This window comes from Typopeltis vanoorti, chromosome 7, assembly GCF_054136105.1.
Source record: "Typopeltis vanoorti isolate ZY-2024b chromosome 7, IOZ_Tvanoo_1.0, whole genome shotgun sequence".
Classification (NCBI taxonomy): Eukaryota; Metazoa; Arthropoda; class Arachnida; order Uropygi; family Thelyphonidae; genus Typopeltis; species Typopeltis vanoorti.
The window spans coordinates 80,043,412-80,069,835 of NC_143555.1; the positions used below are offsets into that span (position 1 = coordinate 80,043,412).

General features: G+C 38.0%; 1 protein-coding gene across 7 annotated transcripts in view; it reads right to left on the reverse strand.

Annotated features, from left to right (window-relative positions):
* Positions 1-26,424, reverse strand: part of LOC150104805 (TBC domain-containing protein kinase-like protein) — a 559,840-nt gene that overhangs the window by 397,657 nt on the left and 135,759 nt on the right. For all 7 annotated transcript variants that reach the window (XM_090395364.1, XM_090395368.1, XM_090395367.1 and 4 more), the window contains exons 7-8: positions 13,248-13,317; positions 7,493-7,554 (exon numbers count right to left, since the gene is read on the reverse strand). In XM_090395364.1, the coding sequence (XP_090251490.1) occupies positions 7,493-7,554; positions 13,248-13,317 (132 nt within the window). The remainder of the gene's footprint in view (positions 1-7,492; positions 7,555-13,247; positions 13,318-26,424) is intronic.

Here is a 26,424-nt window from a genome sequence, read left to right on the forward strand (position 1 = left end):
CAACTCTGCATGCAAAAAATCTGCTTCTCACTCCCTTGTTCACATCCTCCAGGTTATCCCTGGAGACTGTACTCTTGTTATCCCCTGATCTCCCACCATTTTATGAAAAACCACTTCAACATTGATCCTATAACAATCCCTTACCAACACAGTGATTACACTGCACTGCATAGTTCAGAAGGCCTGGTCAGAGGGTCAAATTTCAGATAATTGGAGTTGAGCATTCATAGCACCCATCTATAAAAAATGGGAATAAAACTGAATGTGAGAATTATACAGGAATTTCTCTACTGAGTATTCCTGGTAAGACTGATGCAAGTATTATTATTACGGGCGACTCCAAGGAGTCCTTAGACTCAACGAGGGAGGCCCTAAACATCATGTCCATCATAACTATTCGACATTCACACAGTGCCTATCATACTTTGCCTTGAACTCATTCACTGTCACAGCACCCACAACAGACTCTGGCAGCTTATTCCACTTATTCACCACTCTAAAAGTAAAAAACCCAGTTCTAACACACTCTCTTGCTCAGCTTCCATGGATATCCCCTAGTCCTCCCACCACCAGTCCTGTTCTCAAAAATATCCTCTGAATTAATCCTATAAAAACTCTTCAGCAATTTGAATGTCTCAATCATATCTCCCCTTTTCCACCTATCAACCTATTTCTGCAACCCACAAATCTTCAACCTGTTCTCATGAGGTTCATTCCATAGACTTGCTATCATCTAGGTCACTCGCCTCTGGATCGTCTCAACCTCCTCCCCATCAAGAACAAACCTAGGTGACCAGATCTGGACACAGTAGTCGAGATGGGGTCTTATCAAGGCTCGATACAGAGGAACAATAACTTGCTTATCTCTGCTCGTCAAAGTATTCTTCAGCATCCAAGTGATTTGATGAGCTGATTTAGCCACTTTTCCGATGTGCCCCCTAAACCTCAACTCCCTAATCACCAACACTCCCAAGTCCCTGGCCTCATCAATCCCCTGGAGTACAGTTCCACCAATGTGATATACTGCTGCTAATCTTTTCACCCCAAAATGCATAACCTTACATTTTGCCACATTAAATTGACATCCATTCTCCTTAGCCCATACCTTCAATCTATCCAAATCATCCTGCAAAATTTTGACGTCATCTGCATTCACTATTGCCCTACCCAACTTAGCATCATCAGCAAACAAATGAACCGTTCCTCTCAGATCCTTCCCTATATCGTTAATGAATAAATTAAACATCAGTGGTCCAAGAATAGAACCCTGTGGCACACCACTAGTCACAGGCCGTCTTTTGGACTCTACTCCTAAGTAAACTACTCTCTGGTATCTCTCCATCAATTACCCTCCTATCCATCTCACCAACCCTATATCCATTCCCATATGTTGCAGTTTACAGATTAAACTTCCATGTGGTATCCTGTCAAAGGCCTTAGCCAGGTCCAGCAGTATCACTGTAAACCCATTACCCTTATCCAGTTCAGCTCACTGTGTTATAAAACCTGAGCAAGTTACTGAGACATGATCTACTCTTCACAAAACCATGCTGTCCCCCATACAGTATCTCATTTTCATCAGTCCATTCCTGTATTTTACCCTTGACTACTTTCTCCAAGACCTTAGCAACGACTCCTGATATGCTGATCAGTCGGTAATTTGCAACAGTAGTCTTGGATCCTCCTTTATGCAGTGGAACTATTTTCCTCTCTTTCCACCCCTTTCAGGACTAAACCAGACCCGAGACTCAGATTAAAAATAAGGTCAAGGGCACTGACAATTCTTTAGCTGCTTCACGTAAGACCTGTGCTGATATACCATCCAATCCCACAGATGTATTCACATTAAGGTTCTGTAATAGACTATTCACCTCCACTTCATTCATCACAATTCCCATATAAACTAATGGTTCCTTCATTCCTTCCACGTCACCACCTGGATGATATACTCTTGAAAAGTGCTCACTCAGCAATTCCACTATATCGACTAATTCAGTGACCTCCTTACAATCAGCGTTCCTTAAAATCATTCTGCCGTGTACAGTTTTTCTTTTACTAGCGGCATATTGAAAGAACTGTTTGGGATTCTCTTTAGCTTGCATGGCTAATTTCTTTTCATAATCCATTTTTGCCTTTCTCACCACACTCGTTTCCCTTCTGGCCTGTGCTTTATACCGTTCATATGCCTGCAGGTCACCTTTCTCTTTATATTCCTTCCACGGTTGTTTCTTTTTTTGCAACTCAAGTTTGGTGTTATTCATCCATTTAACCCCTGATTTACTATTTGGACTCTACTTATACAGTCCGCCATAACCTTCTGCAAATGCTCCTTGACCACGTCCCATGCCCTATCAACATCCAGCCCTTGCAGTTTTACATGCCATGGCACTGAACCAAGCAATCTCCTAAACTTGTCATACTTGCCAGCAAGGTAATTCCACATGTACCCTGTCTTAATCGAAAATTTCACACATTTAGCCACCTCCCAGGTCAAGACCTTATGATCACTCTCACCAATAGGTGGCAAAATGGTCATATTCATTACAGTCAAATTCTCAGATGCTATTACTAGGTCAAGCGCCCTCGAACCCCTAGTATTTTCCATTACATGCTGTCTCAGATAGTTATCCCTCAGTAACTGAATAAAATCCAGTTCCTCTCTCACACGTGTCTTCTCCTCCTTCCAATCAATGTTACTTTAGTTGAAATCCCCCATAATAATTACTCTCCTTCCATTCATTTCATCAATTTGCCTATGCATACTATCTGCACCATCTATTCCATCACCTGGTCTATAGCAGCACCCAACTGTACATTTTGTTCTGTTAGTCTCAATCTCACACCAAATAGCCACAAATGAGCTCCTTTCACTATCCTGCAATACAACTTCTATTCTCCTTGGTTGCAGTTCATCAGCTATCATCAATAACACTCCTCCCCCATTTTATTCTCTCTGTCCCTCCTGAACACACTATAACCTACACATTCTATCCCACTAATTATATCATCTTCTGTCAGCCATGTTTCACTAATGCCAATAACCCATGGCCAGGATGAGCCAACCAAGGCCAAAAATTCTTCCTTCTTGTTCCTAATACTCCTGGCATTAGTATACATGAAATGCAGAGATCCATTTGTCCCACCCCTATCTTGATGCGTTATACCAACTATCCAATTCTGATTTCTTGTCCTTCGTACTGGCTCGGGCACATTATTAACATTCTTACACTCAAATGCCTCACTGATGTCTGCACATCCACTTTCTCCCCTCCTTAATAGTTCTAGTTTCCCTGATTTTGCACATCCACTCTCACTTCACTCAGCAACACTTTTTCCAGTCTTCGCACACCAAATCCATTCAAATGTAAGCCATCCATCTTGTACAAATCCTTTCCCCCATCAAACTCACTCCACACATCCACAAATTCCATACCATCTGCATAGTCTGCGCATAAAGTCATTTGCGATTATGGCCCTCCTAAACTCTTCTCTGTCATACCACAGCAACAGACTCACTATCCTAACTGCAACTCTTTTCTTCTCTACCTCTAATAATTCCTTCACGTCCTCTCTCATATCAAATTTATCTCCTTTCAAATCATTCGTTCCCACTACAACTATCATTTCTTTCACCCTCAGCTTCTGCACACTAATACTCTCACTTACATCCTTAATTTTTGCACCCGGTAAGTACGATTTAGTCAAATTCTCATCTCTTACGAGTCACTGTACAAAACTCTTTCCTTCATTTCTGAAACACTCCCAATCATATGCTTATTATTCCTTTCATACACTTGCTTATTTCCTCAGGAAAGAGTTTTGCAGTCTCTCCAACTGCCGCTTCGCCCTATGTATTACTCCTCATAACCATGCGATCTCACTCATTACAGCTAAATTCTTATTCTTTTCATCATTCAAACCATTTTCCCTCTCTGTATAATTACTTCCACTTTCTCTTTCATCACCGCTCTCATTGCTATCTCGTACAACATCACAATTACTGTCAAATCACTATTTGCTCTCTCATTCTGGCTTTCTTATACAACAAATATCTCACGACCTGACCCACACTTCAATTCCTCACTTTCCTTACACTTTCGGCACAGTCTCCCACCACTATCATTATCTATCCAAACTCCAGCCTCTTTCAGGAATGCATACATACCACATATGTCACACTAGACGAATTCCCTTACATTAAAGTTTTTGAACAAAGACGGCGAAGTCTTGGTCACCATTATTTTTCGTCGCATTGGCACCATGTGCTATCAATCGTATCTTTAAACTACTAGTTTAATAAAAGTGAAAATCACACCAAAAATCACACAGACACAGCAAGCTACCAAAAACTAACAATACCACGTTAAGATTAAATCAATACTGCCAATTTATTCTCAAAATACTACTTATCTTTTCGGGAGCTCTCTGCAAACACTACACACTGTGTAGTCCTCTAGTGGACACTATTCTAATTCCAAGTATAATTCTAATTCTCAAGTATACTTGAGAAACAGTTAAGAAAAATTGTGGAAAGGAAGCTTGGTTAAGAACAAGCTGGATTCAGGCCAAATAGAGGTTGTCAGGATCAAATATTCACTTTAAGACAAATAGTTGAGAACTCTTGGGAATATAACACAGATTTCTATTTAAGTTTTGTTCATCTGGAAAAGGCATATGACAAGGTGCCAAGAGGGAAGCTATTCAAAATGCTACAGTTATATGGTGTCAATGGGGCAGTATATCAAGCAATACTTAGTCTTTATTTAAGATGTAAGTCAGCAGTTAGGATTGAAGGAAGCATAGGAAGATGGTTTGATGTTAAATCTAATGTCAGACAAGGATGTCCATTATCCCCTCTGTTATTATCTATATGGATCACATTATGAAGGAAAGTGGATATCAAAATTGGAGATGTTAATCTCTGTTACTTTATGCACATGATGTTATACTTTTAAATAAATCCAGGAGAATTATGCATGTTTCCTTGACCAAATTGAATAACTGATATAATAAATTTGGAAAGAAAATCAGAATTAAAAAGACAAAAACAATGAAAATAGGTAGAAATATTGAAAACATCAACTGTATCCTGAATGGAAAACCTATAGAACAATTAAAACATTTCAGTTATTTAGGCACAATTTTTAGTGAAGATGGTAAATTATTGGAAATGGACAGCAGAATTAGCAAACTTGGTATGGTAGGAAGTCAAATGAATAAATTTATATGGAATAAGAGAGAGATTAGTCAAAACACTAAACTAAATATATACAAGACAGGATTCAAATCAATTTTAACTTATGGATCTGACAGCCGAGTTAGAAATAAAACACTTGACTAAAGACAAGCCTAGAGACCACAGATATGAGACTCCTGAGAAAGATCAGGAGCATGAACAGATGGCAACCATCTTAATATCACATTAAAAACGATATTAGGAAAAAACTTGACATTGTGAGCATCCAGGAATGTGTTAGCAGAGCTAATCTCAGGTGGTATGGTCACTTAAATAGAATGGGAGAGGAAAGATAAGCAAAATAAGTGTTCTCTGCCAGGTTGGTAGGAAAAAGACAAAGAGGAAGGCCAAGATATAAGTGTATTGACACAGTAAAAAGTGCCTCAGAAGATAGAAATATAAGTTCTGATAATGTTGGAGTCTTGACAGATAACAAGACTCCTAATCTTTCTCAAGAGTATCATAATATTCTATACACCCCTTGAGGATACAGGTCAGGAATTTGATGATGATATAATCCCCCCCCCCTAAAGACATGTACTAATTCAAGCCAAATATTATATTCATGTTTCAAATAAATTTCATTTTGATGCAATTTAATAGACCCCACATTCAACTGCATAAAATAGAATTCTTTTATTATTGTGATGGTTTGCAAGAATGAAGATGTAAAAATGCAAACTTTTTTTTAAGAGATTCTCATTCAAAGGTTGTAAACTTATATATACTACTTACAAGCCATTTCATTATTACCATGCACTAAAAAACAAGAAGATAGGTTGTGTGTTGTCCAAAGAGCCTTGGAGAGACGAATGCTCCACATAATAAAAAGAGATAGGATAAGAAATACTAGAATTAGAGAGAGAGATGACTGGAGTAAAAGATATTGTGAAGTGTTGTAAAGATGTAAGAGGAGATGGATTGGCCATATTAGTAGACTGCCAGATGAAAGGTGGACAAAATTAAACAAAGAGTGAATATCAAGAGAAGGAAAGGTCATCAAAGAACAACATGGCAGGATGATCTACATAGATTTTACATGATATGTTGAGCACTGGCTAAGACAGAACTGGAAAGTTAAGTGGAGGCCTATATCCAAGGATGAATGGAAACAGACTAAAGAAGAAGAACCACAGGGAGGCTAAGAGTTTTTTTTTTATTTATCATTTTTTCTTTTAATATTTTATTTATTTTTAATTTTTACATAGTCTCAAACCCTGCTCTAGAAAGATCAAATGGAACTTTTTCAAGCCACTTCAAGCTTTCAATGCAATGGTCTCATATCAGGCAATGAAAGTAATTTCCAATCTAAAAACATTCACAAACATCCACATTAATTTGAACCTGCAATATTTTCTTGGCAAGCAGGTACACTATCCAGTCATCCAGCTGGGAGACAGCAATTTCTTACCAATATCAATATTGTAATATCAATACTGCACATGCAATTAGATTGCAATTTAGGGTTAAGTAATTGAATACATTGTTTTTATTGTCATTTATTAATGTCATAAAAATACTAAAATAAGTATGAGTTTTTTTTTTTTCCTATGGTTGTCAGAATTGTTTAATTATAATATATGATGTATGGATTATTATGGAAATTCAAAAATAATTCATGCATCATATATTAAAGGTGATTTATAATTTATATTAATCTCATATGACACCTTATGTAATATAACCACACTGCACATGACATATCAACATAGCTTAGGTGTGGAATAACAGCAAGGGGCAGTTGGTTTGCTTTATTAATAGAAAATCAAGTCCTCTTTTGAATACTAGCATACATATCTCCATTGCTAAGGTTTTCAGACAGTACTATGGTCCTGCCTGACTATAGTCCAAGATTGATCCTGGATGGAGATGAGAGAGATTTTTTTTCATATCAGCAAGTCAGGATTAACCTCAGTTGCCATAAGTTACTGAGAATTGTGAAATAGACAACCCAATAAAAAAAACAGTCAAAGAAAAAATTAACTGACTGACTCACACCAACAAGACAGCAGGAAGAAAAATACAGACTACTAAATTCAGTTGTTTCACATAAAATATAAATAACTTCAGGACAGATAATTCACTTATATCTAAAGCAATACTCTTTTAATTTTCAAGTCTTTCTCCCCTTCTTCCCATTTTTATACATAAAAACACTGATCCTGCCCCCACTTCAAATATGTTTGTTAAAAATCTACATGAAAGAAGAAATATATGTAAAAAAAAAAACACTCAAACCATTATATCTTTACTGACCTCTAATGTTTGGATGGCATCATGATCTTCTGCAATTGACATTAGCACTCTCTGTCCTGAATCTATGATTAAAATATTATTTTCTTATTATATAAATTTATATAAATATTATATAAATATATTCATTAATAGATAATAAAATAATAATAATAATCAGGTGTACCATGTATTATTTTCCCTGAAAAAAAAATGTTACAAACATTTCTTTTTTTTTTTTTTTTTTCAAAGTAAAAACCAATGGGAATGGGTTTTCCTCAACACACTATCAGGTTGATAGCCAACTTGTACAGGGAGCAAGAAGCCACAGTAAGAACAGGTGTTGGATTGATAGACTGGCTTCAAGTTGGAAAAGGAGTTGGGCAAGGATGTTTACTTTCTCCTCACTCTTGTTTAGTATATATGCGGAGGACATCATGCGTGAAGCATTGGATGAGCTCAAGACAGGAATTAGGATAGGAGATAGATTGATCATTTTTTTTTGAAAGTTTATTTTTCACTTGGTCAGACTATAATAAATTTAGTTTAATCCTTTATCCAAGCGTGTGCAAACAAAGTTTGCACCTGAAAATATCTTTGGGACTGGGGTAAAGTGGTACAACACCAGGCGACTCCTTGCAAAGGGGGAGCAAGCTGCCAACACTCCTATCTCAGTATCTCCCATAATGCAAAACACATCTCCTTGCGGATATGTATAATGTTATGCATTAAGGGAAGGGCCACTACCCATCACCCCCCCCCCCCCCCACCCCCCCCCCCCCCCACCCCCCCCCCCCCCCACCCCCCCCCCCCCCCACCCCCCCCCCCCCCCACCCCCCCCCCCCCCCACCCCCCCCCCCCCCCACCCCCCCCCCCCCCCACCCCCCCCCCCCCCCACCCCCCCCCCCCCCCACCCCCCCCCCCCCCCACCCCCCCCCCCCCCCACCCCCCCCCCCCCCCACCCCCCCCCCCCCCCACCCCCCCCCCCCCCCACCCCCCCCCCCCCCCACCCCCCCCCCCCCCCACCCCCCCCCCCCCCCACCCCCCCCCCCCCCCACCCCCCCCCCCCCCCACCCCCCCCCCCCCCCACCCCCCCCCCCCCCCACCCCCCCCCCCCCCCACCCCCCCCCCCCCCCACCCCCCCCCCCCCCCACCCCCCCCCCCCCCCACCCCCCCCCCCCCCCACCCCCCCCCCCCCCCACCCCCCCCCCCCCCCACCCCCCCCCCCCCCCACCCCCCCCCCCCCCCACAATCCCCATATACCACTTTTTGATATGTCAGTCAGCCATCCTCTTATCCATTGCAATATTTTACACTCCAAATCCATATTCTCCAAGTTATGTAATGGTCTTCCATACTATATTATGTCAAAAGGCTTGGCAAAATCCAAAAGTATGATGATGTATCCCTTCCCCTTGTCTAACTCAACAGTAACATTATTATAGAATCTGAGCAAGTTGTACAAACATGACCTTCCCTTAATAAACCCAAGTTGTTCCTTAAAAAAGTATAGAACCTCTGTCAACACATTTGTGAGCCCTGACCAACTTTTCCAAAATCTTCTCCAGCACTCCAGAGATATTGATAGGTTGATAGTTGGATGCATCAGTCTTTGCACCACATGGGATTACCATACATTCTTTCCACTCATGGCATCTTTCCTGTTCTGAAAATTAAATAATATAACCTGGCCAAAAGATGACCGTTCAATTGAACATTCTTGGCATCTGTGCTGATATTTTATCAGTCCCTATTGCCAAATTCTTATTTAGTTTATGCAAAAATTCTAATACCTCCTCTTCTTACACCTGAGTTTCTTCATCCAGTGCAGAGGTAGCAGGGAGGGCCAATGTTGCATATGCCAGGTTGACAGCTTTTAGTAAAATGAGCATTCATTAGCTGAACAATCTCTTCTGCATCTACCACCCACATATATCATCTGCAGAGTTATTCACAGTAGAGTTATTCTTTCATATTTATTCTTTCTTTTATTTGCAGTATAACGATAGAATTCTTTTGGAGCATTTTGAGCTTCTATAACCAGTTTCTTTTCATACTTGGATTTATGTGATGGTATTTCCTCCACAACATCTTTTACTTACAAATCTCTTGCTTAATAAGACTACACATTCATTTTATAACTATCCTATTTATTCTTCAAAACTCTAGGGACACATTCTGATATAACATCATTTAATTTTTTTTAAGTGCTTCCTATGCACTGTCAAAATCCTTCCCTTCTATGATAGATGTCTTTCAATGCCTGGTGAAACACCACCACTACCACCCTGCTTTTTTGAAGGTGTGAAGTGACTTCTGCAATGTTGCAGCTTCCCTTCCAGCTTGATCTGTGAAGTAGGGGAGCCAGTTTGTGTTAAAGACATTAACATTTTTAATCACAATTTTTAGTGAAAATGTCAAATTAAAATAGACAACAGAATAAGCAAAGCTGGCATGATAGGTAGTCAACAGAATCAATTTATATGGAATAAGACAATAACTAGTCAAAATGCTAAACTAGCTATATACAAGATGGTGTTCATGCAATTTTAACTTACAGATATCAGACATGAGTAAGAAGTACAACAATTGACCAAAGACCATAGATATGAGATTTCTGATAAAATCATGAGAACAAACAGATAGCATCAATTGCAGAATCATATTAAAAATGAAGATATCAGGAAGGAACCAAGGGACTGGAAAGATGGCAAAATAATTCCCTTGCATAGGGAAGGATCTAAGACTGAGGTAGAAAATTAAAGACCAAACGGTATTTCAGATGGGGTGGTATAAGTACTGGAAGAATTGGTCAAAAAAAGAATTCAGGAATAGGTGGATAAGAACATGATACTCTATGAGGGGGCAACATGGCTTTGTGAATAGTTAGTCATGTCTTAGTAATTTACTAACTTTTTATAATAGTGTGACAGCACAGCTGAGTTGGATAAAGGAAATGGGTACACGATGATTCCACTGGATTTTGTAAAGGCATCTGACAGAATGCTACATGAAACTCTGTTATGTAAATTAGAACAAATGGAGATGGATATGACACTGGTTATGTGAATAAGATGGTAAAGTGATGGTAAGATATCAAAAAGTGGTATATGGAGGGAAAGAATCAAGGAAAAAAAAGGTGACTAGAGGTGTTCTGCAAGGTTCAGTGCTGGAACCATTGCTGTTTAATTTGTACATAAATGATACAGGAAATAACCTGAAAGAAAATATTCTGTGGTCTGTTGATGATGCAAAATTAGGTACAATAACAGTTGAGCACAACCATGTGGAGCGCTTGCAGGATAGCTTAAATAAGCTGATGCTATGAGTAAAAAATAATGGGTATTGGTGTAATGTGGAGAAATGCGAATTTATGCATTTGGGAATAAATTGATTATAAGCTGTGTACTACATTGATGGAAATGTACTCCAGGAAAGAGATGAAGCTAAGGATTTGGTAGTGGTAGACAGAGAGTTGACGTTTAGAGGACATATTGCTAAGGTTTCTAAGATAGCTCAAATGATTACTTGGCTATTGAAGACCACATTGACAAGTAGAAATAAGGAAATTGTTATTCCTCTTTATAAGGACTTGATATGTCCACATCTAAACTGCTATGCTCAGGTCTGATCTCCTGGGTTTCTTGAGGGACGAGAAAGTGGTTGAGAAGATTCAGAGGCAACTGACTAAGATGGTGAGTGGTTTGTGAAATGCTTTTTATGAGGATAGATTGAGGGTGTGTGGATTGTAAAAGCTGGTTAATAGGGGGAAAAAAAGGGTTACTTAAACATTTAGGTTACTTAAAGGGTTTTAAAGGACTGATACATGGGAAATGTTTCAGAACTTGGCTAGAGGGTGCAGAACAAGAGGTCATACCTAGAAGTTGAGTAAAGGTGTGGTTAGTAGGGGTGTAAGGAATTGACTTAGAGAATTCGCTTAGAGTGGTGAATGAATTTGAATGAGTTGCCAGTGTGTCAGTTGTAAGCACTTTGTCTATTATTCAGTTCAAGGAGATCATGATGATTTGTGGTTTTAATGATGTAAGGACAGCAAACGTCATACTGTGCCATATCAAAGGTTATAGCAATACATAAGGTAAGACAATCACAAACATCACTTCTTGTAGTGGAATTCAAATCCACAACCTGTTGGTTCGAAAGTCGGTATACTAATCACTTGGCCAACCAGGCTGGCATCAAGGAGAGGCATAATTGATTGCATGGATAGTTTGGATCTCTTGCAATGAGTTATTGGACTCCATGGAGATGCCAGTATAATAATAATATCTACTGCAGTTATGATGGATTTCTGCCTGGCCAACAAATTGTATTACTTTAAGAAATTTAATTTCTTAATGCAGTTCAGAATTTGGATATCTGTTTATGCTCATTATAAACATAACTTCCACTGTTCCAGATTTTGATATAACTTTATTAAAATAAACCAACATGTTTGCAATGGAGAGGGGGGGGGGAGAAAGAAAGAAATATGAAAACAGTGTAAGTTTTATTGTATATTTGGTTTAATCCTTTATCCAAGTGTAAGCAAACAAAGTTTGAGCCTGAAGTATTTTCAGGACTGGAGCAACTCATGGCAAAGGTGGTATAACTTCTCATCACTTGCCTTAGTATCCCATAATGCAAAGCACATCTCCTTGCAGACATGTATAATGCTATGCATTAAGGAAAGGGTCACTACCCAGACCAGTTTCGAACTTTACTGAAGTCTCATCAGTGGGAACCAGACCTAGAGGTGGCAATACTAAGGTGGAAGTAGTGGAGAAGCCATATTTCCACATACCAGTTGCCAAAAGGTGCATACCTTATTATTAAAATTCTCTGGATTAGATGGAAGTTTTTATACTTGGCTATGTTACCAATTATATATTTGGCTTAATCCTTTATCCAAGTGTAAGCAAACAAAGTTTGTGCCTGAAGTATTTTCAGGACTGGGGAAACTCACGGCAAAGGTGATATTTGTTTGCTTACACTTGGATAAAGAATTAAACCAAATATATAATTGGTAGCATAGATAAGTGAAAAAACTTCCATCAACTTATCTCTAATCCAGAGAATTTTAATAATAAGTGCGACACCTTTTGGCAACTGGTATATGGAAATATGACTTCTCCATTACTTCCACCTTAGTATCACCAACTCTGGGTCTGGCTCCCACTGATGAGAACTCAATAATGGTCAAAACCAGTCTGGGTAGCGACCCTTCCCTTAATACATAACATTATACATGTCGGCAAGGAGATATGTACTTTGCATTATGGGATACTAAGGCAAGTGATGAGAAGTTATACCACCTTTGCCATGAGTTGACCGAGTCCTGAAAATACTTAAGGCACAAACTTTGTTTGCTTACACTTGGATCAAGGATTAAACCAAATATATTATTGGTAGCATTGCCAAGTGAAAAAACTTCCATCAGTGTAAGTTTTATAATTCCAAAATTTTTACTAGCTGAGTCTCTTACATGCCTTATGGATGAGCAATACTGATCTAAGATACTTCATTCCTATATATATTTTAGATAATGACTCTATGGAACATTTTTGACTAAAAGACTGCCCTATGTGCAGTCTTTTTTTGAAATAGGCTATCAATAAAGCAGCCAACAATATTGGACTTAAAAGAGCAAAATGCCTATTTGAAGACATATCTCAGCATTAAGAACCTATCTCAAAAAAATGATATACTACACCCGTTAGGAGAAAAAAAATCAAACTACAACCAGTTAAAATGGAATAAATAGGCATAATGCTCTACTTACCAAGCTCAATCAACAGCAATATTTTTCTAAAAATATCTTCTAATGTATAGTTCTTCCAGAGTTCAATTTTCTATTAAAAAAATAAATAAATAAATTTTATTTATTTATTTATTTTAGTAAATCTCAAATTAAAGACAGCTCTTTCACTTGGTTATATTATAAATTGAAGATACCAAGAAATTATATTATTGGTTTCATCCTTTATCCAAGTGTAAGCAAAGAAAGTTTGCATGTGAAGTCACTTCATGACTGGGCTACTTGTATATAGAGGCTAATGACTTTACATCAATTGTCTTATCAATTATCAATTGCGATCAATATGACTTCTACATTACTTCAACCTTAGTATCACTTCTAGATCTGGCTCCCACTGATGAGATCTCAATAAAGGTCAAAACCGATCTGGGTAGTGGCCCTTCCCATACTGCAGAGCATTATACATGTCTATAAGGATGTGTGTATTGCATTATGAGATACTAAGGCAATTGATGTGAAGTCATTAGCCTCTATATACAAGTAGCCCAGTCACAAAGTGACTTCACACTCAAACTTTGTGTGCTTACACTTGGATAAAGGATGAAACCAAGAATATAACTTTTTGGCATCTTTAATTTAAAGAGAGTTCCTCTTATTGCAATCACAGCTGATTCCACATAAATGGAAAATATTAAACATCTACTAATAATAAGCAACAACTTAGAAAATAAGCCTACTTTTCATGCTTCAATTTTGCACCTCGCAACTTCTCTCAACTGACATGTTAATTTTAGTAAAAGAAGAGGTGTATGAAATAAGGAGATGAGAGCACTCTGATGGCCTGATATTGATGCAAACTCTCATGAAAATGGAGTTAAGTGTTCAGTAGTTATGGGGGAGAGATGTGACTCCAGAAGTCTATTTTCGTTTTAGAATAAGCAAAGTAAGCTAAAAATAAATAAATAAATAAATATATATATATATATATATTAATGCTTACATTAAATATGCCATCCTGGTTGGTATGACTATTTGAAAGAATAGTCATGACCACAAGAAAAAAATTTGAAAGAGTGAATGACAGCAAAAATGTGTCGCAAAATTCGAAAGACCAGTTGGTTAAGATGAGGCAAGAGATGAAATGGATGTGGAATGAAGTTAAGAGAATTTGAGATATATATGGAAGAGTGAAAATGAGGAAAACAAATAATGTAGTTATAAAACAGGTAATGAAAGACCCATGAGTGGCATTGTATGATTCAATTATTAAACGTGTGCTACATGAGAGGATGCATAAAGCATATTTTACTGGGGGTAGAATGAGTAGAGTGATTGAGGCATTAGATATGAGTAGTAAGCGAGCAAAAGAGTTGGTAGTTGCAATAGGTACAAATGACTTGACTGCAAACAAAGAACAAGTCAGATTGGATATCAGGAGGTTGTTGAGACAGATAAAAGAGAATAGTGTGATAGGAAAGGTAGTAAGCATGTTGCCCAGTTATGACAGTGGTGAGATGAGGCATAGAACAAGGATTATGAATGATATGTTAGCAGAATTGTGGAAGGAGAAAAGAGTGCAGTTCGTTAATGTGTGGAATGAGTTTGAAGGACGAAGTGAACTGTATAGAAGCGATGGACTGCATTTGAGTGGTTTTGGTGTGAGTTGCTTGGAGAGAATGCTGAGGGAAGGTAGAGAAGTGAGTGTAGAGAATGAATCTGATCAAGTGGTAAGTGATGTGGAAGAACGAGAGAGAGTAAGACAGGAGAGATTGAAGAGGTGGTTGCAAATGGCATGAGTATAGAGAATGAGAGAACAGGTGTGCAAGACAGATATGGAAACAGGAATGCTCAAGGTGGGTGGAGGAACACAGCGTAAGAAAGGTAGATGCTCCAAGAGGATGTGAATGCATGTGTAGACAAAAAGGGAAAGGATTGACCTGGGATCAACAGAAAACAGTTGGATCTGAAGAAGGTTAGAAGATGAATAAGGAGAAAAAGAAATGACTCGAGATAAGCATGGAGAAGGCACATTAAATAAGAGTTGTCAGTCGAACTAGCTATAGATCCAGGAATAAGCTGCTATGTTTGTATACAAATGCTAGAAGTGTAAGAAAGTAAAAATGGCTGCATTAATTGAGTCTGTTCACCCAAAAAAAATTGTAATAAGTGAGACATGGATTGATGAGGATGACATCAGGAATAGAGATGGAAGGGTATGGTGTGTTTTGTGAGGATAGAAAGAGTAAAAAGGGGATGGGGAATGCTACTGATGATAGAGAAAGAATTACGAGGGTGGTCTGAAAAGTTCACGGCCTCGACCATAGATGGCAACACTATTGGCGGGATTTTTTCTTTCCATCTGTCATAAGCATCCATCTGAAATTGCAAGTCATTCTATCAAGGTTTGTTTTATACAGCTGTCTGAAGCAAAAGTGTTGTCTGTATCCCTTGAAATGGATAAAACTGAGTATCGTGCAGTTATAAAATTCTTTGTAAAAGAAGGTTTAATTCCAAAAGAAATTCATTCGAAGTTCATAAAAGTTTATGGGCACTCTTCTCCTTCATTTTCAACAATTAAGAAATGGGCTGCCTAGTTAAAACATGGCCGTACCAGCCTTGAAGATGATCCACATTTCAAATAGACTATAGGCATTTCAAAAGAACGCATAGGATATAATTTGCATGAAGAGTTGCATATGAAAAAGCTTTGCACAAGATGGGTGCCGCATTTGCTCCCAGTAGATCGTAAACATATGTATGAAAATCTCTAAACAATGCTTGGAGCATTTTAACAAGAATAAAACTGATTTTGTGTGTCGATTTATTACTATGGATGAGATTTGGATTCACCATTACACACACACAGAATCTAAACAGCAGTCAAAACAGTGGACAGAAGCTGGTTGTTCAGCACCAAAGAAGACAAAGTCGGTTCCATCAGCAGGAAAGGTCATGGCATCAGGGTTTTGGAATGCTTTGTTTATTAATTATCTTGAAAATGGTCATAAAGGTCTTTCATTCTTGTGAATGTGACATCATTGAGAGATTGAGAGCAGTTGATGATTAGTTGGAGAGACTGACTGTAAGTGAGCAAGAGGTGTATGGGAGGGAAGGAATTGAGCAAACTTGATGTTAATAAGGCTGTTGGACTTGATAATATATCACCACATACTCTGAAGGAATGTGCCAAGGAGTTGACATCTGCCTTGACATACTTTTTTAATATGAATCTTGCACTGGGTTGAGTTCCAAAGGAGTAGGAGGGCAAGATTGTACCACTTCATAAGGGAGGTGATAGAACTCAGGCATCAAATTATAGGCCTATCTCTGTGTCAGGTGTTGTGGTTAAGTTGTTGGAGAAGCTGGTGAGAACTAGGATCCAGAATTGGGTTGACAACAATGGGATCATCTTTGATGGACAGCATGATTTGCTAAAGGGAGGTCATGTTTTAGTAATCTACTTATTTATTACAATAAGGTGACAGCTTCCTTGTACAGAGGAGAGAAAGAGAGATATACAAAGTAGTATACTTAGATTTTGCAAAGGCTTTTGATAGATTACCCCATGATAAGTTGATAGTCAAACTAGAGAAGATGGGATAGATTAGTGCATTGGATCAGAGACTGGCTATCTGATACGTATCAGCAAGTTGTGTATGGGGGGGGAGCAATATCCTAGAAGAGGAAAATCACTAGTGGTGCCTCACGGGGTATGTTTTAGGACCATTGCTGTTTAACTTGTATGTTAATGATATTGACAAAGATTTGGATGGAAATATTCAGTTGTTTACAGATGATGCAAAGTTGGGACGAATCATGAAGAGCAGAGATGATGTTGTGGCCTTACAAGAAGACTTGAATAAATTGAGTGAATGGGCACAGAAATGGTGATGCGAGTTCAATGTTGCAAAATGTAAGATTTTAAAATTTGGGAAACAAAGATGGTATGTAGAATTTATGCTTGGTGGGGATATATTGTTGGAGGTGGAGGAAATAAGGGATCTTGGGGTGATAGTAGATAAGGATCTGAAATTTAGATGACACACTGCCAAAATTGTGAGGACAACACAAAGAATTCTGGGAATGATGCAGAGGACACTGACTTGTAGAAGGAGATTCTTGTTCCAATGTATAAGGCTTTGATTAGGCCACATATGGACTTCTGGGCCCAGATTTGGTCACCTGGTTTTCAAAAGGACGAAGAGATGTTGGAAAGAGTTCAGAGATGATGTACTAAGGTAGTTTCTGATCTCTGGAATGTCGAATATGAGGAAAGGTTGAGAAGATGCAATCTACAGTCTAGTGGATAGGAGGAAGAGGGATTATATGATAGCGACCTACAAGTTAGTAAAGGGTTGTTATAGGATCAATATTGGAGGGGTTTTATAGCAAACGGTGGGCGATCAGGGGAGAACCAGAGGACATCCCTGGAAGCTGTATAAGGAGGGTGTGAGCAGGGGAGTGAGAAGATGGTTTTTTGCATGCAGAATTGTGAATGATTGGAATGCCTTGCCTGAGCATGTCGTGTCTGCAGAGAATTTGAGTGTGTTTAAGGCACAGTATGATGAGCTGTATGTATGACAAAAAGACCTCCTAAATGAGTCTTTGACTCCATGGGGGGTCTTGAGATAATAATATTTGTAGCTTTCATTAGGCAGGTGATGAATTTCAATGCCCCGTTGTGAGACTACTGTCCTGATTAATGGAAGCCTGAAGTGGCTTAAAAAGTTACATGTTTGGTCTATACAATAGGATTTCTGGATTATGTGAACAAATAAGAATATAAATATTAAAAAACATATATTAAGCAATAAATAAAAGAACCCTTGGCCCATCACAGTAGTAATGTACTATAGGTTTACGACCTTTTGCAGATGCGAATCACATAAAAAAATAAAATAATAAATAATTACTAACAGAAAAATGACACACAGTGTATTATCTACCAAATACTATTTCAAATAACACTTCTTTTGTAATTTTTTATTTTTTTAAAGTTACCTATATTTTTCTGTAGCACTGCATAGAAAATATTATTTATTTTGTATGTTTGGCAAAAATACTCTGAGTGTCCCTACTACCTCCTCTCCTGTAAGTTCTAATGTAACGCATTGTGCAATATATGATGATCATTGCTTCTTTATGGAATAACTTGCAGAAGATGTAAAGTTTGGGGAGAGCTATGAGAAGTGAAATAGATGATGATGACTTTCTACTGTGGCAGGAGTATTTGAACAGATACTGTTAAATTTAGAATGAAAGGTTTAATTTATTATTAAGCAATTCATTCGGGATTTAACTAAGATGCCAAAATTCCCCAAAAGAAATGCTTGTACAAAGGTGTAAGTGATTTTGTAAATAATGTAATAATACTTTCTTAATGAAATTTTGTATGTTGTTACGTGCTTGCTTCCCCTTTTATTTCTCTTCTATATCTTACACTGCTAGTCTTTATCTTTAATTTCATCTCATATATTACTTTATTCTTACTTATTTATCTCTATTTGTCTAAGTCACTTGATATAACGTTCTTTCTCCCCTTTTCTCTACTATATACCCTTAAACAAAATATTTACTTATTAATATTTGCATAGCTATCTTAATTTTTTCACACATGCAAATAAAACATTTATTTCCTACCAAGTATTCTTTCCATTAGTTCTTTGCAGTCTCATTGGCCTCTTTATATCTTATGTTTTATCTAATCACACAACAATCTAATAGAGTTCACCCGATAAGTATTAACAAAATTTATTTTTTTTGCTGCGCCAGCTAATACCTTGGATAGACGGGATTCTTACCCAGGGCGACCCTCTCAGAGTGATACATGAAAATTAGATCGAATTTAATCCTGTCCCTCCGTTTTCTTATTTCTTCCTCACAGTTGTGGCTCGCTTTAGGAGTTTATATACAAGGGTTTAACCCGCTTAGTTCGTTAGTATTTTATGAGCGGTTGTTTTGAATTCATAAGACAAAAGCAGATCAGGCAGGTACTTGAATGAAACATTTTAATAAGCTTGAGGAATTATGCAAATATACATTATAGATATATTATTAGGAATGCTCTCGAGGTAAATCAAGGGCTCAAATTTCAATACACTAGACATACATACAAACTTGCATTGACCATTATTATTACAAGCATCTTTAGCATAAATCCATAGGCTAATATCATACCATCTTAATACATGTGGTCATAAATTAACACAATAACACACTCCGTACATTAAGTTTAGCTCGTTCAGAGATATTCTCATCCTCGTAGGGCAAACAAATCTTAACACAATCTTGGCCCATACTAAGTCATAGGCTATTCTTACCATTCCTAAATTTTAGTCCATTACAAAATACTTTCTTAGGGATCACACTCTTCTATAGCTGGAAATAGGAATTCAAAAGTCTACCTTACTGTCTCTGATCTAAATTTCTTTGACCTGCTTCCTGCCTTGCCTGGTCATCAAGGCCTTCTGTTTTAGTTTTCTATGAGGATATCTCCAGTCGGACTGTACGAGTGGAATCTCAGCGAGAAAGATTGGAGGTGGCACGGTAACATCGCCTTGACCGGACGGCATCCATTTGGTTCCCTCTGTCGCACGACAACGCACCGCTATCCTAATCCAAGGATATAGCTTGGCCCATTCCTAACGCTGCGACAGATGAACCAAATGCCTTCCACGACTAGCCAAGAACTTCTGCGAACTCGACCACTGTCCGCAAGATCTGGAACCAGGAATCAAAAAAAAAACAGCCTGGAATGGTGCTTGCATGGCCTTTTTGTTTAATTTTCTCCTCTTGGTATTTCTCGATCTTCGCGATGCGCGCCAACGCGGTCATGTGTGTTCACGTCAATCTCCTTAGCTCTCTCTATTTAGTCACACGTGTACCTAATTTCTCTTCCTGGAAGGTGCTTTGGCTTTTCTTTCCAGTACTTCTTTCCCTCCCTTCTTATTCATAATACAGGACGGCAAAGGTGACCCTTGAACCCTGGCTCACAGGCACAGCTATTTTAGTACAAGAGACAGGGTTTTTAAGTGGATTTGCCAGCTTACATTGATCTCTACATCTGGCCCTCGCTTAATACAGATTATTTTTAACAGCTCTTTATACAATTTCATACTATTCCTAAATTTTTAATTGATTTGCATTTACAAACAGCTTACACTTATTCTGTTGCCAACGTTTCATATTCTCTGCCTAACTTGTATTAAAGTTGTGACCTGAATATTTTATAATAAACATTTCTTAGCCTTTTCAGGACACAACAATGTGTTATATTGTAAACTGTCCTGTAAATAACAGACAAGAATCATGAAAGTCTTTGTAAAGGTTACATTGGAACAAGAAAATTAGAGCAAAGTTCACGTTAGTTTAATCGGCTTATAGACATAACCCCAGGCAGCTGCGATGCGAAGTCCGAGGCCCGTGGGAGACATATCGGAGAGAAGATAGCACAGAGTGCAAAAAGCTTAGGTACCGTCAGCAATCGGTGACATAGTGGGGAGAGTAGCCGCGAGTGATATAAAAGATTTGGCGGCGTGAGCTTGGGGCTTTTTTCTTGGTTAGTGCCTCTCTCCCCTTGGTTCGGGTTCCGGTAGAAGTCGTTCATGCGGACGGGAAGAACGATGGTCAACGACGGCCATGCAATCAGATAGCGGTCCGATCCAGGCATAGCAGTGGCACAGCTAAACAGCCAGTGAAGACTGCAGCTTTATGCAGAACCATGCACACCCATCCTTCAGAGTAGTATCTCAATCATCGGCACATGAGTGATTCATGAACATAATCACTACTTGGCAAAATCGGAGGACAACAGGTAGCAGATCGAGGAAACTAGCTGAGAGGAGTCAGCAAAGATTAATCAAGAGGAAATTCCTGCTTATATCATTTAGTCCTGCTGCATTTCCACATTTCAGCTTTTGATGGCTTTTTCTTCTTATTATTATTATTCAAGTATTGATATATATTCCTGATTGAATGCCTGTTGTGTGTGTGTTTTTCCCCACTGTGCTATCACTGCTTATTTTATTAGGAATTTTTCAAAGTAATTACTCCATACATAAGGATATCTTTTTCTCCAGTTTTTCACCTTTATTATCTCTAATTCCTTTTACAGCACTCTTTCTTCCATTTCTGATCTTTTTCAGCAGTGTCCAGAATATTTTGCCTCTTCCTGATATTTGTTTTCTATGTTCTTACCAAAATCTTCCCATGAGTTTTGTTTACCTAGTTTTACACATTGGGTAGTTTTCTTACATTTGTCTCTGTATTCTCTACGAGCAAAAGCTTGCTTACTTATTTGCCAGTTTTCGATATGCTTTCTTCTTCTTTTTCTTCACTGCATCATCTTTAACTTCCTTTAACTTCCACCATGGAGTTCTGATTTTTTTATCCTTGCAGACAGTCTCAATACATGCTTCTATGGCTGAATCAGTGTTTTCTTCAGGGCTTGTGACTGAATCCCACAGTTTGGTTTCTGTTCTCAAACTCTTTCATTTTTTTTTTTTTTTTTGAATAGTGTTTGTGTATTTTAGTCTACAGTTTACATCTGAGAGCTTCTGAACTTTTATCTGCTTTAAAACTTTCTGACATGTTGTTCTCTTCAGTATGAAATTCAGTTTTATCCTGCTCAAAACTAAATGGTGATCCTTTCCAATTACAAATTCTTTGTATACTCTAGTATCCTGTACCAGTGAGAAAACATCACTGTTGAAATTAACAGTCAATGAGAATTTTCTTATTCCTTGCTTCTTCTCTCCATGTGAATTTGTGCACATTTTTTATGTTGGATCACTGTGTTAGTACTAATCAGTCCATGTCCTGAGCAGAAATTTAACAGATATTTGCCATTATTATTAGCTTTGCTCTTTTCTCAATTTTTCAAAATATATCTGTATGTCTGACAAACATTTCCTACTCTGCTATTTATTTAGATCTCCAACAAGGACCAATGTTTCCTTTTTCATTGGTCAGTTGCTTTCTCTAAAGACTCAAAAACATTCCTCCACTTCTATTATTATTATTATTATTATTATTATTGGTCCGGACAACTCCAAGGAGTCGACAGACTCACCGAGTTGCCTGGAGGCCCTAACATCATGTCAAGAACAACTATTCAACATTCATACCTTGCCTTGAACTCATTCACGGTCGTAGCACCCACAACAGACTCTGGAAGCTTATTCCACTCATTCGCTACTCTCCAAGTAAAAAACCTAGCTCTAACACCCTTGTCAACCACGCTCTTGCCCAGCTTCCATTCATGGCCCCTAGTCCTCCCACCACCAGTCATATTTTCAAAAATATCTTCTGGATCAATCTTATAGAAACCCTTCAGTAATTTGAATGTCTCAATCATATCACCCCTCCTTTGCCTATCGACCAATTTCTGCAACCCACAAATCTTCAACTTATTCTCATAAGGTTCATTCCACAGACCTGCTATCATCTTGGTCACTCGTCTCTGGATCCTCTCCACTTCCTACCCATCACGAAGAAACCCTGGTGCCCATAACTGGGCACAGTAATCCAGATGGGGTCTTATCAAGGCTCGATACAGAGGAACAACAACTTGTTTGTCTCTGCATGTTAAAGTATTTTTCAGAAGCCAAATGATTTGGTGAGCTGTTTTAGTCACTTTTGCAATGTGCCCCCTAAACTTCAATTCCCTATCCACCAACACTCCCAAATCCCTGGCCTCATCAATCTCCTGGAGTACGGTTCCACCAAAGCGATATACTGCTGCTATTCTTTTCACCCCAAAGTGCATAACCTTACACTTTGGCACATTAAATTGACATCCATTTTTCCTAGCCCAGTTCTATCTTAGAGGAATTGTGAGACCATAGAGTTGGACCTTCTGTGAGATCATAGAGGCCTGCCATTCAAGAAGATTAGCCACATATTTAGTGTTGAATACTATAGCTACTCCTTCTTTTTCCTGATTGTTGTTTCCTGAATATAACATTTTGTATTTATTGCTTAGAAAGATCTCACCAGTTTTTGTCTTTTTTGTTTCATTCACCCTTATTATGTTGATCTGGTACTTAACCAATTCTGTTTGTTCCATTTCTTTGCCATTCAGGCTTCTTATGTTGATAGTGCCAATCTTGAACTCTGTGGTGATATTGAGTTAGGATATGTTTCATGATTTTCTCCAGTAGCTGACTTTTTGCTGTTCGCCTTGGTTCCCTGGAGAAAACAACGGGGGGGGGGGGGGGGGGGCTTGTTTAACCAGCTGGCATGAAATTCTGTCATGTTGTACCATCATTTTAAATTGTGGTTTTAGCCAGTAATAATACAATTGGTCAGCTAAATTCTAAACTGCCAGCCCATCCTTGTTCGTTCGGTGTCTAGGTAGATAACTAACAGGGTGCACCACAAGAAGGTGAGGATTGAACATTAGGTCAGAAGCCTTGGTTGGTTCTCCACATTCCTTTAAAGGCTATGTGGAGGTCTCCTCTTAGTTGACCCTTAAGCACAACAATGTAAATACAAATCCTTGTTATATTCCCAAGATTTCTGACCTGTTTGTCTTAAAGCGAAAATCTGATCCTGACAACCTTCACTTGACCTGAATGCAGCTTGTTCTTGCAAGCTTTCTTTTCACAATTTTTCTTATTTCTCAAGTATACTTTGATAAAGTTTACCATGAACACACAGAGTGACATATCTCTGTAATTTTCACATTCAGTTTCATTTCCCTTTTTATAGATGGGTACTATGAGAGCTCTACTCCAGTCATCTGGAATTCAACCACTGACTAGGCCTTTTGAATTATGCAATAAGCCACTGTTAAACTTTTATACCTTCAAATTTGAGCATTTCTGGTCAAATTTTTCATTTACTCCTGCTGCCTTTACACATTTTGATGACTGTTTCTACTTTCAGTGTGGATATATTTTCTGGCTGCATTCCTGTTGGGAATTTTCTATCATTATGCTGACATCACTTGTGTCATTTAGCAGCCTTTCAAAATAATTACTTGAGACATCTAGAATATCTTTATTTTCAGTTTTCTTGTCACCTTTAAATTCTAAACTGCCAGCCCATCCTCGTTCATTCAGTATCTAGGCAGATAACTAACATAAATCTGATTCCTTTTACAGTACTTTTTCCTCCATTTCTAACTTTTTCAATTGTCTCCAGAATATTTTGCCACTTTCTGATATTTATTTTTTATATTCTTACCAAAATCTTCCCATGACTTTTGTTTAGCTAGTTGTATGCAGTGCTTCCCTTTCTTACATTTTTATCCGTATTCTCTAAGAGCACAAATTGACTTACTTTCGATATGCGTTTTTTTCTTTTCCTTGACTGCCTCTTTAACTTCCTGAGTTCACCATGGAGTTCTGATTTTTCTATCCTTTAGACAACCTCACAACATGCTTCTTTGGCTGAATCAATCAATGTTTTCTTCAGGGCTTGTGACTGAATCCCCAAGGTTTGGTTCCTGTTCTCAAACTCTTTCATTTTTTCTTGAATAATGCGTGTGCATTTTAGTCTACAGTTTACATATGAGAGCTGCTCAACTTTTATCTGCTTTAAGGCTTTCTAACATATTCTTCTTTTCAATTAAATTTTATTCTGTTCAAAACTAAATGGTGATCCCTTACAATTTCAAATTCTTTGTACACTCTAGTGTCCTGTACCAGTGAGAAAACATCACTGTTGAAAATAACAGAGTCAATGAGAATTTTCTCATTCCTTGCTTCTTCTCTCCATGTGAATTTGTTCACATTTTTATGTTGGAATGTAGTGTTAGTAATAACTAATTCATGTCTTGAACAGAAATCCAAGTCATTTTCTATTATTATTAGCTTTGTGCTTTTCTCTCTGCTTTTTTTTTTTTTTGCATTGCTGCACCAAAGGTTGAAAAAAAAAAAAAAAGGCATTTCTAAACATTTCAAACATTTCTATGTCTGGTAATCATATTATTAATAATTTTATGTCTTGAGCAGCTTTCTGATGTGATCTGTATAATGAAATACACAAAACATAATTGAAAAAAAAAAAAGAATGAAGGAGTTTGAAAACAAAAACCGAACCTTGGAGATTCAGTGGCAAATCCTGAATCCTGCTTTAAGTATTTTTTAAACACTTTCCATGCATTGTCGATATCCTTTGCATCCAACAACTGATATCATAGCAATGAACCCAGCATTCTCCTTAGATGGTCATCATTTCCTGCTTTGTAGTTCAGCATGTAACCTTTTCTGAATGCAGCATTCATAAACTTAGCCACTTTCCAAGTGAGTACTGCATGATTGCAATTATGTCTTTAACTGCAACTAACTCTGACACTATTATCAGATCTAACACTCTTTGACCACAAATTCCTTCTGTCACATGTTGCTTGAGGAAGTTGTCTCATAACAGCTCAATAAATTCAGTTTCATTCTTCTTTTTCTTATATGATTTCACATCTATCCAATCAATCTTTAGATAATTAGTCTCCCATTGTTTATCTTACCCATTGTCTTTATTTTCAATAAATTCAGTTTCATTCTTCTTTTTCTTATGTGATTTCACAGCTATCCAATCAATATTTAGATAATTAAAGTCTCCCATTATGATTACTCTTTTCTTACCCATTGTCTTTATTTGGTGATGCATTTCTTTGTCACACTAGCAACTAGCAATCTTAGATAATTAAAGTCTCCCATTATGATTACTCTTTTTTTACCTTGTCTTTATTTGGTGATGCATTTCTTTGTCACCAGCAACCGATCCACCAGGTATATAACAACATCCAACTCTATATTTGGCCTCACCCCAGATGGCTTCAAACTTGCTGCTACATGAAAAACTGTTACTAGTATTGCGGTCATAGATCTAAACTCTAACTGGATTCAAGTCATCTGATATCATTAGCAGCACCCCTCCCCCCTTCTCTCCTATCATTTCTAAAACACTATATCCTTTGCAGTCAATACCAGTTAGCATGTCTGCTTTTGATAGCCAGGTCTAACTAATGTGTACAATATTGAGGTCCCAATATATTAACCAAGGCAACAAACTCCACTCCTTTGTTTCTGATACTCCTACAAACAAAATAAGTTACATTTCTCTTCTCTGTAGTCTGCATGACACAGTTTGGAACTCTGCAGATCTCTGTTCTTATCTAGTTCCTTATTTATGCAGACATCTTTACACATGCTTCAAGATGCTGCTGCAGTGCTCTTGACCTAGTTGCTCAACTTGA